At 39.7% G+C, this 13959-nt stretch overlaps 1 protein-coding gene across 2 annotated transcripts in view; it reads right to left on the minus strand.

Moving 5' to 3' along the window:
- LOC138262023 (ATP-dependent translocase ABCB1-like) overlaps window positions 1-13959 on the minus strand; it is a 935493-nt gene that overhangs the window by 821837 nt on the left and 99697 nt on the right. The window contains exon 2 of one of the 2 annotated variants that reach the window (XM_069211682.1): window positions 6199-6284. In XM_069211682.1, coding sequence (XP_069067783.1) covers window positions 6199-6232 — 34 coding nt within the window. In that variant the 5' untranslated portion in view covers window positions 6233-6284. Of the gene's footprint in view, window positions 1-6198; window positions 6285-13959 lie in introns of those variants that run through there. The other variant, XM_069211683.1, reaches the window with a different exon arrangement.

Raw genomic sequence — 13959 nt, forward strand, 5'->3', positions numbered from 1 at the left:
CTTTACATACTTTTTGGCCCTGCATGGCTCTCTGGTTTGTTTAGACAATTTTTTTTTATAACCCCAGAATTATTAACTGGGCATGTATATTATTTGCATCCCCGGATTATGTCCAACTATATTCCCTTGGCAATTGAACTGTTTGCAGAAGGGCTCAAAAAGAATGTGTGGAGCTAGTCCTTTGACAGAGGCCTTTTGGTTGATCCAGCATATCTCCAACATTTGAATGTTTGGATTCCTGAATTTTTGAGATTCAAAATTGGTAGTGCCCTAAAAAGAGTGGTGTGGGATACGATTAAAACAGGTGTTCAGGGGGAAACCTTGAGGTTTAGTCTGAGTCACCGGAAACTGAATCAATCTTTGTTCAGAGATTTGTACTGGAATCTTAATTGCAGAAGCTAGATTAGCTGAGGGTCCTGGTCTCACCAATGCCCAGCAGAAGACCACAATCAATAAGGCTGCAATTACTGATATTATGGCTAGGAAAGCAGCGGATAAATTTATGGCATGAATGCTATGAATGCAATGAGCGTGTTGGACACCTTTCAGCAGTACGTACTCGCCAGAAAGTGGCAGCTGGCATAATAAATGAAGTAAAGGATACACAGCAGTGGTTTGATCTTGGATCCTGGAAGCATTAGGGAAGTCTTCAGGAGCTACTATGAAAAACTGTATTGAGCTTCACCTGTAGTGGGAGAACAAAGCATGGAACTGTTTTTGAGCAGTGTTAGTATGGGTAAAATTACTTGAATTGAGAGTGATGGCCTGGGGGGGGGAGTGAAATGTACAACTGAAGAAATGCAAGCTGCTCTCCAAGAATTACTATCAGGGAAGGCCATGGGGACTGACCAAATCCCATTAGAATTTTTTTAATCCTTCTCTCTGGTTTTATTTCTGATGATGCTGGAACTCTTTGTACAAGTGCAGAAGGATCAAAAGCCCCCACAATCCTTGTTGACTGCTAATATTGTAATATTCTCAAAGAAAGCTATGGCCTCCCATGACCCAGGGTCATAGCAGCCCATAACTTCAATAAATAGCAACTTGAAGATTTATTCTAAAGTGCTGGACATGCAGTTGAGTGCTGTAATAACTAAACTAGTTTCTACTAACCAACATGGCTTCATTGAGTGTGGGCAAAGGCTGCCACTGATCATATCCCAAGGGTTATAGCACTCTTTGATGCCACTGGGGTGGTGGGCAAGGCCATGGGCTTGGGTCTGTTGGATTTGGAGAAAGAATTTGACAGGATCAACTGGAATTATCTATGGAAGGTCATGGGCTCGCTCAGATTAGGAATGTGATTTATTAAAGCAGTGCAGTGCAGTGTAGGCCATCAATTATAAACCTGTAGTTTGCATTCAATTGATGGGAGGACAGTCCGGCCCTCTATATATTGAAAGAGGCACTAGGCAGGGGTATCCTTGTTCTCCATTACTGTTTGCACTATACATCGATCCCCTACTTTGAAAGTTAGAAGCCAGCCCAACTACACAACCAGACAGGCAGTAAGGCTGGGACACAAAAGACTTAGCCTATGAAGTTGTAACTGCCAACCCGAATATTGCAGTGAGGGAAATTGAGGTGGAAGCTCATAAGTTTGGGGAGTTTTGGGGGTATTTCTTGAATGGTTGTAAAATTCAGGTGGTTGTGAATAGCTGTAACCCCTGCGCAAGATGCACGGAATGTCAGGCGTGCAGTATATTTGGGAATTTGTATTAGTGCTGAAGTGGATCAAATAGTTAAGTTAATACTGCTTCAATAATGGGGAAGGCAAAACTAGATCTAGTGAGATGGAATAATCTGCACCTGTCTTTAATGGACCATTGCAATATTGTAAAAATGTTACAGCTACTGAAGGTCATTTACTTGTTGTGGGCTATCCCAGTAGAATTTGAAAGATCATGGTTTACAGCCATGATCCCTAGATTTATTTGGTCATATGGGAAGATCAGGTTGGTGAACAAATTGTTGTCCTTACCCAGAGACAGGATTGGCTGGGCCCTTCCGAATCTAAGGTTATATCAGATGGCCAACCACTCTGCAATTCATAAGGTCTTTGTTCATAAGCAAAGAGGAGGTGCATGGGCTTCAAAATCACACACCAAATATCTATGAATTGCTAATTGGGTCAGTGTCGAACAGCCGTTTGTTGTTGCTGGTAGAACCTAGCTAATATAAAAAGGTCTGATTTAAGGTGCTTGAGGCTGCCATCAGAGGCCAGGCTACTATTTGGCAGAAGAAATGGGGCTAGTAAGACTTAATTGGTATACCCCAGTTCTCAAGAACCCCTTTTTGACAGATATATTTCAGGATGCCTCTCTGGTTAGTTGGGGGCAACAGGGGCTTTGAAAAGTACTGTCAGGTTCATGATCTTCTTTATAAAAATCTGTCTGTCTAATTGGGTTTTCTAAGGGCCAGCTCTTGGAGGTATTGATGGGGGCTGAGAAGTGCTCAGTTAGTTAGATGCATCCAATCCTTAGCTCTGACCAACATGACGACTTAGAAAAGCATAACAGTAAATGGCAATTAAGACCTGAAATGGACAATTTAAGTTTTTATAAGTCTTTGGAGCTTCGTCTCCACTTCTGGGATTTATGTACAGCCCCATAAAAGAATTTTCAATCTATACATTACTCCTACAAAGATCGCTAAGTGAGAGGGGTTCAGGGGACATGCTGCCCACTTTGTCAGCCTTTTGAAGATGATCTTGTGCACATGTTATCTTTGTGCCTTAAGTTAGATATGCTTAAGTTTGAGCTCTCTGAAATTTGGGGTAAAGTGCTTAATATTATTTTTGTACTCACTTCAAAAATCATGCTTCTGGGGGTAGAAGAGACACCAGCTATTATTAAGGGGGGAGGTTTTTTGTGGCGATCGCCATGTGCCATATTTGCATAGCAACAGAGTGGCGTGATCCACAAACCCCTCCTTTGAACAACAGGGGTAATTCTTAGCGCTTTTACCACTTTTGAGCACTTTAACCCATGAAGCAATTGAGGTCGTGGTAGATTGGAAACTGTCCCTCAGTACTACTATATTGTATTTGAAGACTCATCTTGGTGTTAGGTAAGGAAAATATTATATTAATGATTGACTAGATATCAGTGATTATTGGTTGCATGGTTATAAAGTATGATGCTGACTTGTATCAATGAATTATATAGGTATGATCCACATGTTTGGTAGTGGTTATTTTTATATCTTTACTCATAGATGCATATATGTATTTCTTATTGATCTGTATGTCTAAAACCCTGTTTTTGTTTTCTTTTTTCCCTTTTTATCTGTTCCCATCCTCAATATTTGCTATTAATTAAATAGGGATTGTTTGATAAAAATACTCTTTTTAAAAAAAAAAAAAGATGGTTTTGAATTAAAATTTCTCAGACACTAAACATGAGATGTTTATCTCTTTCAAATCAAATGTTAGCACTTATTAAATGTAATGAAGCAATCAAATGTTATCATATGAGAGAGGTAGGCCTCACAGTGGAAAATTATTTTAGGAGTTTTTCACCACCAGGCATGTAAAACCTAAACGTACATGTCGTTTAATTATGATGCACCTTGACCTATGGGCTGACCAGGGCTCACCTTAGGAGTGGCCTATATGCAATAAATGGGGAGTTTTAGGCTTAGCATGGGGGTATTGCCAAATCTAATTGGCAGTTTTAAACTGCATTCAGAGAGCAAAGGCAGGCCTGTAAAATGTTTAAGGGTAAACTTAAGCAGGTTGCACAATAAGTCTGTCAGCCCTCTACTAGAATTTAATTTGCAGGCCCTGGGTATATGGTAAACCACTTTAGTAGGAACTTCTAAGTGAATTAAATATGCCATTCTAATGTAAGCCAATATCACCATGATTTAGGGAGTAAGCACAAGCACTTTAGCACTTTAGCACTGGTTAGCAGAGGTAAAGTGCACAGTGTTCCCAAGCCAACAAAAACAAATTCCGCAAAAACAGGAGGTGTGAAAAAAATAGATTGGAGGTAACCCTGCAGAGAGAGACAAGTCCAACATTCACCAAAATCCTTCTACATAGAAGCTTGCCTCTCAAGGACAGGTAACTCCTACAGTTCTTAGAATGGTGAAAGTGCAAAAATATGTTATGACCATATTTGAAGTTGAAATTTGCAATTATTTCCAACAAAACCCTCCGTCACATTTTAATTGTTCTAGGTTTTATAATCATGTAAGTAAGCAAATTGATAATGTAAATAGTGTGTGGATAACTACAGTAAATTACATTATGGATGAGTGCATTCATATACATTTCTTGACTTTCTTAAATAAAGATGCATGGACTCTCTTTGTGACAATTTCTATAATGTACTTTTGAAAGCTCTAATACAGCCTCACCTGGGATGTATTAAAGAAGAAGAAGAATTGTTACCTCAGACCTAGCAATGATAATTAAGGGCTATATGTACAAAAACATTTTCCCATAGACACAGAATGGGTAAAACCATTTGGTACATCTGGCCCTAAGAGTGCATATTCATCAAATAAGCTTCCATTAAATTGATTCTGAACTATGGCAGCTACAGAACAGTAAATGCTATTGCATTAATTATTTCAATAATTCTATCAATGTCAATGTATCAGAGGAATAACTAGAGAAATAAGAAATTATTACCAGATACCGTTCTTTGCACACTATCTTGACAAAAAACGGACACCTGATATCTGTTTTCTCCTACTATCCACAACTACAAAAAATAAAAATCATTGTGAAAGTTTGTATGTTTTACTAATTTTCTGTCATAATTTAAGAGGAAGTAATGAGCATTTGTATGAAGCAGGACTTTGGGTATTCAGATCTTAAAAAACATCTGGCTTCAAAAACATATCTATGGTAGCTTGGTCAGGAAGTCAGGAACTACGTCATATAATGTGATGTGAAAGTTGAGACAAAATACAGTATAACATTTTCACGGGTAAGATAAAAATGAAATGCACAACCAGAATTATTTTGCAGAAAACAAACAATCTTTTTTTATAATTGTGAGAATTTGGATTCTCACCTGTTTTGACTTCCTAGGATTTTTGATTGTTTATCTCCCAGTTTTTGTGACTGTGCTGTGAAACAGTCACACAAATGCAGTCTCTCACTTGGTTGTCTGCTATAATAGATTTCAGTGCTAACCAGCACTGCGTACCTTTTTTAAAAGGGTTCACTGCTAGACAGCTGTGGTAAGAGGTGCTGCTCTGGTTACATGTCTGTAGGGTGTGTATTCAATCCACTTGCTGTGCACAGGTTGCTTGATGCAGACAAGACCTTTTTTAATTGATTATGGCTATACGGGCCATATACGTTAATTATATATCCAATAAAATCTTAATTTCTTTTTTACTACAGTGTGCCTATGTAGTGCCTCATTGCAAATCTGTAGGTCTTTACTGTATTCATACCATAGGTGAAAGCTTTACTAAAATATAACCTTTGCACTTGCTCAATTTAGAGAAAAGATTAAAGATTCTCCTACTAGGTATAAATAATTCTGAGTTCAAATACGTAATTATCTGGCCATAATTGTGCTACTTCTTACATGCTGTGTGTTTGAGTAGTTTCCTAAGTCAATCCCTAATGGAATTTGGGCTTTGAACTACCCCAAAGGGCCAAGTTAATTACTGTGTTGGCTACCAGATGGATAGAATCCTCCCCCTGAAATTGCCCCATTTGCAGAGGATTAGCCTGATCCTGGGAGAGGAAGAGTGCACAAAGCCAATCTGCATGGTTATTGAGCAGTTATGCCATGCCCTTTTTCACAGAAACAAAAGGAAGCAGACAGACTACTATTCACAGGAGGGATTCTCTTTGATGCTTTGGAAGGAAAGTTTGCTGCATTATTTAGGAGAGGAGCTAAATGCTCCGGAAGAGCTGTTATTGACCAAAGTCTAAATTACCCATATGCAAAAATCCCAAAAGGCTGTGGAGAGGTGGACTGGGGTGAAGGGGTGATGGAGCATCTTTGAAGGTGCCACAGATGCCCATCTCCTAAAACCTTCAAATACATTTTAAACGCTTGAACAGGGGAATAACTACTGGGAATTCTGGACCACTGTATCTCCTCCACAAAATCCACTGAGCTCAAGACCCAAAGGGTGTCGACAGAATATATACTGAACTCAAATCATAGAAAAATGTAATCTCTGTAAGAGCACAGAAAATAATAATGTAAAAGAAATGCATACCATCATTCTGTATCTTCAAAGACATTTCTTTCATCGTTAAATTTGTCTTACATTTGAACACTGCACAGCCAATGAAACGTTGTTTACTGCAAATAGAACACATTTGAAATAGTTTTAAAATATTTGATAGTGTGTATTTATCAGCCATGCTTTTCTCCAGGCATTGAGTTATTGTTTCTAAATGTATGCTTTATTTCCACAAATGCAGCATAGATTATCGACTACTATTTTTCATGGCTTTATTAGATACAGTTTAATGGACATGATTCATTCCCTTCAAGCCTAATACATCAATAACCATTAAAAAATGTAAACAACCTATTTTTGATTTAAAAAGCATAGGTCGAATTGCTTGGTACATTTAAAAACAAAATGTTTTGTTTAAAACTAAGCAGTGCAATGCCTTTAATTCTTAAGGAATTAAAAGGTTGATAATACACAAATGTGTATTTTCACCTGACAATCAACGGATTGTTAAGAAAATATATATATATTTTTTTATTGTTTGCACATCTCGAAAATACTTGATCACAAACATTCTGTCAATCTTTAAAGTAAGTGACTGTGTTAAGAACTCTAATACTGTGCAATGTCTTAGCTTTGATGGATGCATTTTCCTCAATAGAATCATATGCCAATGACCATAGAAGTTGGCTTTTAAACATATACCCTTACATCATCTCTAATATCTTACATTTTGTAAAAAGTAACTGATCACAGCATACACCAATGAGATGGCCTATAGGAAAGCAGGTGAGGTTAAGGGATTGTCGTTCTCTTTAATTATCTACATAAAAGTGTTTGCAAGTTAAATATAAACACCTGGGGTATTTTGGACAGCCCTCTTCTTTTGTTGGTCTATTCAAGTTTCATTCGCAGTTTCCTTTTCTACTGCAGCCTATAGAACGGGACAGTGGTTTAAACTACTTCAGCCACCGGCTCTCTTTACAGTGAGTGATGGCATTTTGGTATTTCATCTGTGCATATCCACCGAGAAATTATTCCACTTCACTGGCTGAGTTGGTAGGTCAAGCTCTTTTTACCTTTGTGGTTTCATGCCATTTTTATAATTTCTTTTACTTTTTGGATATGAAGATCATAGCTTATGTTAAAAAACAACTTAGTATGAAAAAAAAACTGAAAAAACCCAAAGATTAATGTGGTGTTATAGTTTGGTGATGAAATAAGACAAAAGCTAATGGTTATAAATCAAAACCACACTGACATTCACCACTTATAGTTTACTGAGTTAATTTTAACTTTTGCATCTGCTAAGCATTGTTTATGACCTCCCATATTATGTTATACAACATAATTGATGACATGACTGATGATATATCAAATGGCAGATCCGTAGTTATATACAGTATAGAGTTACTGTATGAACATCTGTGGCTACATTGCATGTTAGATGGAAGTAGCACAAATCCTTGAGGCATGTGTGGTTGTACATGTTGAAAGTTATATGATACAATATTTGCATATAAGTATGGTTTGGGATATAGTTAGTACTCTGGTAAAAAATTGAGCATTTGATGTAAGTTGCAGAGTAGTGTTTCAAAGCAGAATATTCTTTAACACTAAAGCTTATTGCAAAACATCTGTAAACACAAATCTTTTGTTGATAATACATTATTGGCAAGTATATTTTAGGGCCCGTCTCTGAACTAAACAGTTGTAATACAGGACTACAGTCACATTCTATAGAAGAGAAATGTTTATGAGGTGTGGTTATTTATTTTTCAAAACTTTGCGGAAAATGTTGATGCATTTTAGATTACTGAGTGAGCTATAAATAGGGTTGACCCACGTAGAGGTGATTTATTGCACACTGTTTTTGTAAATGTGACCCCAAAGTTACAGGCAATTGTGCTCTTCTCAAAAATGTGTTTAGTGCATTTTACCAAACCATGGTGGGTTGAACAAAGGGCCTGGAAACATTTGACTTTTCTGTGCCAAATGCATACCTGTCAACCTCTTGACTTAAAATTGAAGTCCATGTTAAGCCATTATGATATCGATCCTGTTAAGGTGAATAGAATGCAAACGTTTTTGTACTTTTTTCCAGAACTCAAAAAGGGGATGACCCCAGTAAATTCTGTGGAGTCATTTTGTTTATTAGCTGGTGAATACCAGTCAAGAGGATAACATTCACCACATGTGGATACCTGTATATATATGCTATATGTCCAGCATTGGCCTAAGATAGTGATAGAAAATTGGCCTCGGGTCTACTGTATTGAATTAGTGCAAGTGTACACACCCCCTAGTATGCTATTAGAATGACTGTGAATTAAGTTATGAACTGTGACTGGATGGTGGTATCAGGGATGTCATCAATGATGTATTTTGAGAGGTTATGAGAGGTATCCCTTAACAAATCATGAATGATTTAATATGTGTTGTCATACATATTGCAAGGGGCTCAAATGAAGGTTAGCTCACTGACCTTTAACTGTGAATTTAATGTTTTTTTTGTTTTTGAATGCTAGTTTTTATCTTAATTCATCACCTAACTATAACAGCACTTTAACCTTCATATATTTCAGTGAATTTCTAGGGTTATCTTGAACATAAGCTAATACCTTTGTACCATACATAACTATAACATGCCTTTAACTTTTTTCAGTGATTTCAGTGAGCATAAGCCAACCCCTCTACACATGTCTCTTGGACATTTGCAGCAGGAGGTTTGGATGCAGGCCATTGCCAACCCCTCATAGGCAGCCAACCCAATGCTCTGCATGGCCTCAAAGGGTGGCTGTTGTGTGGATGTACAGCCTGGACTATGTGACAACATTGCAACCACAGAACCAACCACTAAAGTCGTCCACAATCCAAATGAACAGCATACAACTCCAGCTCAGAGGACTTTTAAAAATATGGCAAGGTCTCCTGGGCTCATGGATTTAATGACTCAAGAGAATACTATTTCTTTAATGCTGCAAGAGGTCTGCTGCACTCCCTGCAGCCGCCAATACAATTAAAAGAGAATGTTTGGGGGTACCCCTGTCTCTTTTAGGGGCACAGCCAGATAGACAATATGCTGGGTGAAAATACCCTAGGGCATTATGGGGTGCTCCTTGCTAGGAGCAGTGAATAATAAATGAGCAGTCTTGCCACTCACTTATTTTCAGCTTTTTTTAGAATTGTAGAGGGGTGTGTCCCGGAGACCACATCATCAATGACAAATTATTTTCTTTTAAGGGGAGGGGGCATGTGTCCGCCCTCCCAGAGATAATAGAGCCCCAGAGACTACTTTCCTTGGGGGAAACATATATTTAAAGGAGTGGGGGGAATACAGCCCCTTCCTTGAGCCTTATCTGGCCCCCCGTTACCCATTTCCCTGGGGCACACATACATGTAAAGGGAAGGAGGCAGGCAGTCCCCCTCTTCAAGCCTTCCCCTAGGTCTGTATTCATTTTTAAGGGGAGGGTGGCATGCATCCCCCTCACTGATCCTTTATAGGCCCTGGGGACCCCTTCTCACAATGCTGTATACATGTTTATGGGGAAGATAAATATGCCACCACCCTCCTCACACCTTTACAGGTCCCTGGGACCCCATCCACCAGGGCCTAAAGTGGGCCACAACAACACGTTTTTGTGCCTCAAAGTAATTATAATGGGACCATCACCACACATTACAACACTCATGACATGTTTTAGTACACCATTCATAACATCAATGCAATGTCTGAAATTACATGATTGATGACAACACTGTGCATGTTAGGAGTGTTAGTTATAATTTATTTAGGGCATGAATTATAGCTACTTGAGTTAAATATAACTTGTGAATTTAAGTGTTTTTGTTCATTTAAAATAATATATATTTAACTGATATTTTTAGTGAACTAAAATATCCTTTCAACCTTTGTTTTTTTCAGTGAATTTCTAAGCTTCCTTTTTAATTTAAAGTCAAATATTATTACAATTCTTAACTATTATGGCACTTATTATACTTACTATGTGTGGTAAAAGAAAAGTATGGCAATAGTGGCATAGAAAAAGGCATTCATGGTAAAGGCATCCATTGTATCGTCATACGACCCATTGAAAGCATCGTTATTACCACCCAAACAGCAAACTGCATGCACACACATTTTGTGATATCAGCAAATGCCCTAAAAGGGTCACAAAAAACTAGTCTTGAGGAAGAGATAACTGACCACTACCCAGTCCTTTTAAGCATCAAACTGGATAGCTGCTTTTCAAACACCCAATGGCGTATGACCATCTTTTACTTAAATATTCCCAGAGAAGAATCTGCCACAGTCCATGCCTTTTGATTTTCATGAAGATATTGAGTGCTGAGAAACCCCTAATAAAACACTTTGGGCAGATTTAAGAGCCCCTAGCGCCTCCTTACACCACATTAGTGTCATTTTTTTATTCGGAAGTGGCCCAACAAGGCCAAAATCGCCACAGTAAATTTACAAAGTGCTGCAATGCATGCATTGCACCACTTTCTAACCCCTTGCGCTGCATTATGCCTGTGCCAGGCATAATGTATGCAAAGGGGACGTTCGCCGTTAGGGGGGCCAAAAATATGGTCCAAGAAATCTAAGAGATTTCTTTGCATCATTCTTTTGCCACTTTTAATGCCTGCACAGAGGAGGCGTTAAAGTTAAAAGGAGGCACACCATTGTTCATAATTTTTTTACGCTAATCGTGCAAAGCTCTGAACTAGCATCAAAACGTTTGACCCTAGTTCCCTAAGTACCGCCATGGTGCACCGTATCTCGGATATGGCATAAACATGGTGGTGTTAGGGAGGTGCTAAGTGGCACAGGGAAAGTGGCGCTGCACTGGGTGCAACACCACTTTCCTTATCCTAGGCCCATTGAGTGGAAGGAGAGGGTTTAATAAAGAAGAATTTATCAACACACTGACTGAAAACTAAAACAGCACAACAACAATTAGAAAAAGTTATGCATAGATTAAACTGGAAGAAAAATTGGAGGAAAGTTGGACAGATTAGTAGTAGTTCATCTGTATCAGAGATGCTTTCTCACAAATCTCTGCAATTCCGAACTATCAGGGAAATGTAATATTGCATCCAGTAGAAACAGTTGAGGAACTCACTGACTTCTTCGAATTTATGTGTAAATGAACAATTACAAATACAATAAATTGATACCACTTTTGTAGTAGATATAATATGTTAGAAATTGTGTCTTTGGTTGGCAGTCAGGTTATCCCCTGTCAAAGCAAGGACCCTCACTCTAGTCAGGGTAAAAGAGAATCACCTTTTGCTAACCCTGCTCACCCCCTTGGTAGCTTGGCACGAAGGCTTAACTTCAGAGTGCTAGGTGTAAAGTATTTGTAACAACAAACACAGTAGTTCAATGAAAACACTACAAAATGACACAACACAGGTTTAGAAAAATAGAAAATATTTATCTAAACAAAACAAGACCAAAACAACAAAAATCCACCATACCAAGTCAAGTTATTAATTCAAATGCAAAAGAGTCTTCATGTTCTTTTAAACACAACGCTAACGCTGTTAGCGTGAAAATGTACCTGGGTCGCATCAAAATTACCCGCACGGGTTCTCACCCGTAAGCAAGATCGTGAGTTGTTTCTCCTTCTCCGGTACGATCTGCATGCATCATTTCTTTCCCAGCAGGAGAGAGATGTGTTGATCCAGTCAAAGCACCTCAGGTCCGGGCAGGCTTGAGTTGTTTTTTCCGCACCCAGCAATGTTGCATTGTTGCAGCCTCCGTCAGTGATGCTGAGCGTCGTTTCTCCAGCCGCATGCGTCGATTTGACAGCGGCGCTGCAAGTTCTGCATGGATTTCAGTTGGGGAGCCGGCGGCGCGTCGTTTCTATAGCCACTATCAGAAGTTGCAACTGAAATTTCCCCGCAGGCGATCTGTGCGAGGATTTCCAACTTTGGTCCACCAGCTTCACCTGTCAAGGCCCAGCAACTGGATACAGCACCACTTGGCAGGGCAGAAGTCTCAGCAGAGGCTCCAGGTGCTGGCAGAGAGAGGTCTGTGCTGTCCCTGAGACTTCACCAACATGAGGAAAGCTCAGTTTCAAGCCCTTGGAGAGTTCTTCACAAGCAGGAAGGCACACAAAGTCCAGTCTTTGTCCTCTCGCTCAGGCAGAAGCAGCAAATGCAGGATAGCTCCATAAAGCACAGTCACAGGCACGGCTGCCCTTCTTCCTCAGCTCTTCAGCTCTTCTCGAGGCAGAGGTTCCTCTTGGTTTCCAGAAGGGATCTAAAGTCTGGTTTTTGGGTGCCCTTCTTATACCCATTTTGCCCTTTGAAGTAGGCTTACTTCAAATAAAAGTCTCTCATGTTTATGAAATCCTGCCTTGCCCAGGCCAGGCCCCAGATACACACCAGGGGGTTGGAGAATGCATTGTGTGAGTGCAGGCACAACCCTTTCTGGTGTAAGTGACCACTCCTCCCCTCCCTCCTATCACAGATGGCTCATCAGGATATTAAGGCTACACCCCAGCTCCCTTTGTGTCACTGTCTAGAGAGAGGTGAAAACAGCCCAACTGTCAAACTGACCCAGACAGGGAATCCACAAACAGGTAGAGTCACAGAATGGTTTAAGCAAGAAAATGCTCACTTTCTAAAAGTGGTATTTTCAAACACACAATCTTAAAATCAGCTTTTCTAAAGGATGTATTTTTAAATTGTGAGCTCAGAGACCCCACACTCCACATGTCTATCCGCTCCCAAAGGGAATCTACACTTTAATCATATGTAAAGGCAGCCCCCATATTAGCCTCTGAGAGGGATAGGCCTTGCAACAGTGAAAAACGAATTCAGCAGTATTTCACTGTTAGGACATATAAAACATATTAGTATATGTCCTAACTTAAACATACACTGCACCCTGCCTATGGGGCTACCTAGGGCCTACCTTAGGGGTGTCTTATATGTAGGAAAATGGAAAGTTTAGGCCTGGCAAGTGGGTACACTTGCCAATTCGAATTGTCAGTTTATAACTGCACACACTGACACTGCAGTGGCAGGTCCGAGCCATGTTTACAGAGCTACTAAGGTGGGTGCCACCAACATCACCTGAGTACACCGACGGGGAGGAAAAGGTACTGGCCATCCTGCACCCAGAGGGACTCACTGGAGGAATGGACTCAGGTAAGTCATCTACAATTACCCCATATCGCCCACATCTGCAATGCATGCACCACCCCACCCACACCCACCAGGACCTACACCCCACCAAACTGCAGTGAAGATTTGGTCTTTCAGGAAGAGCTAAAACTAATGAATACACGATTCCTTAAAAGAGGTTACACACACAACACACTACAACGAGCTAATAACAGAATCAATCATGTAGAAAGATCTGAGCTCTGGTTTCCTCTACCAAAAAGAGGGATTCTACCAGACCTCTCTCCTTTATCACTCCTTTCAACGCACCAAGCTCTAATATCTTTAAAATTCTCAAGAAACACTGGTCATTCCTGTTAGCTGATGGGCACCTCAAGAAAAATCTCTCTCTTAAACCCAACATTACCTACAGTAGGGGACAGGCCCACGCAACTACTTGTGTCATAGTTATCTACTACTTGACTATAAAGAGACCTGGTTACCCACAGCACCACATGGATCCTATAAATGTGGACACTGCAACATGTGTTGCTTTATCAAAGATAAATTGACTGAATTTCAATACAACACGCAAGTTACATAGAGGATCAACAAGTTTATCAACTGTAACACCAAATTCATGGTTTACTGCCTAGTCTGCACTTGCAACCTCATTTATGT

This window comes from Pleurodeles waltl, chromosome 10 (assembly GCF_031143425.1).
Source record: "Pleurodeles waltl isolate 20211129_DDA chromosome 10, aPleWal1.hap1.20221129, whole genome shotgun sequence".
NCBI lineage: Eukaryota > Metazoa > Chordata > Amphibia > Caudata > Salamandridae > Pleurodeles > Pleurodeles waltl.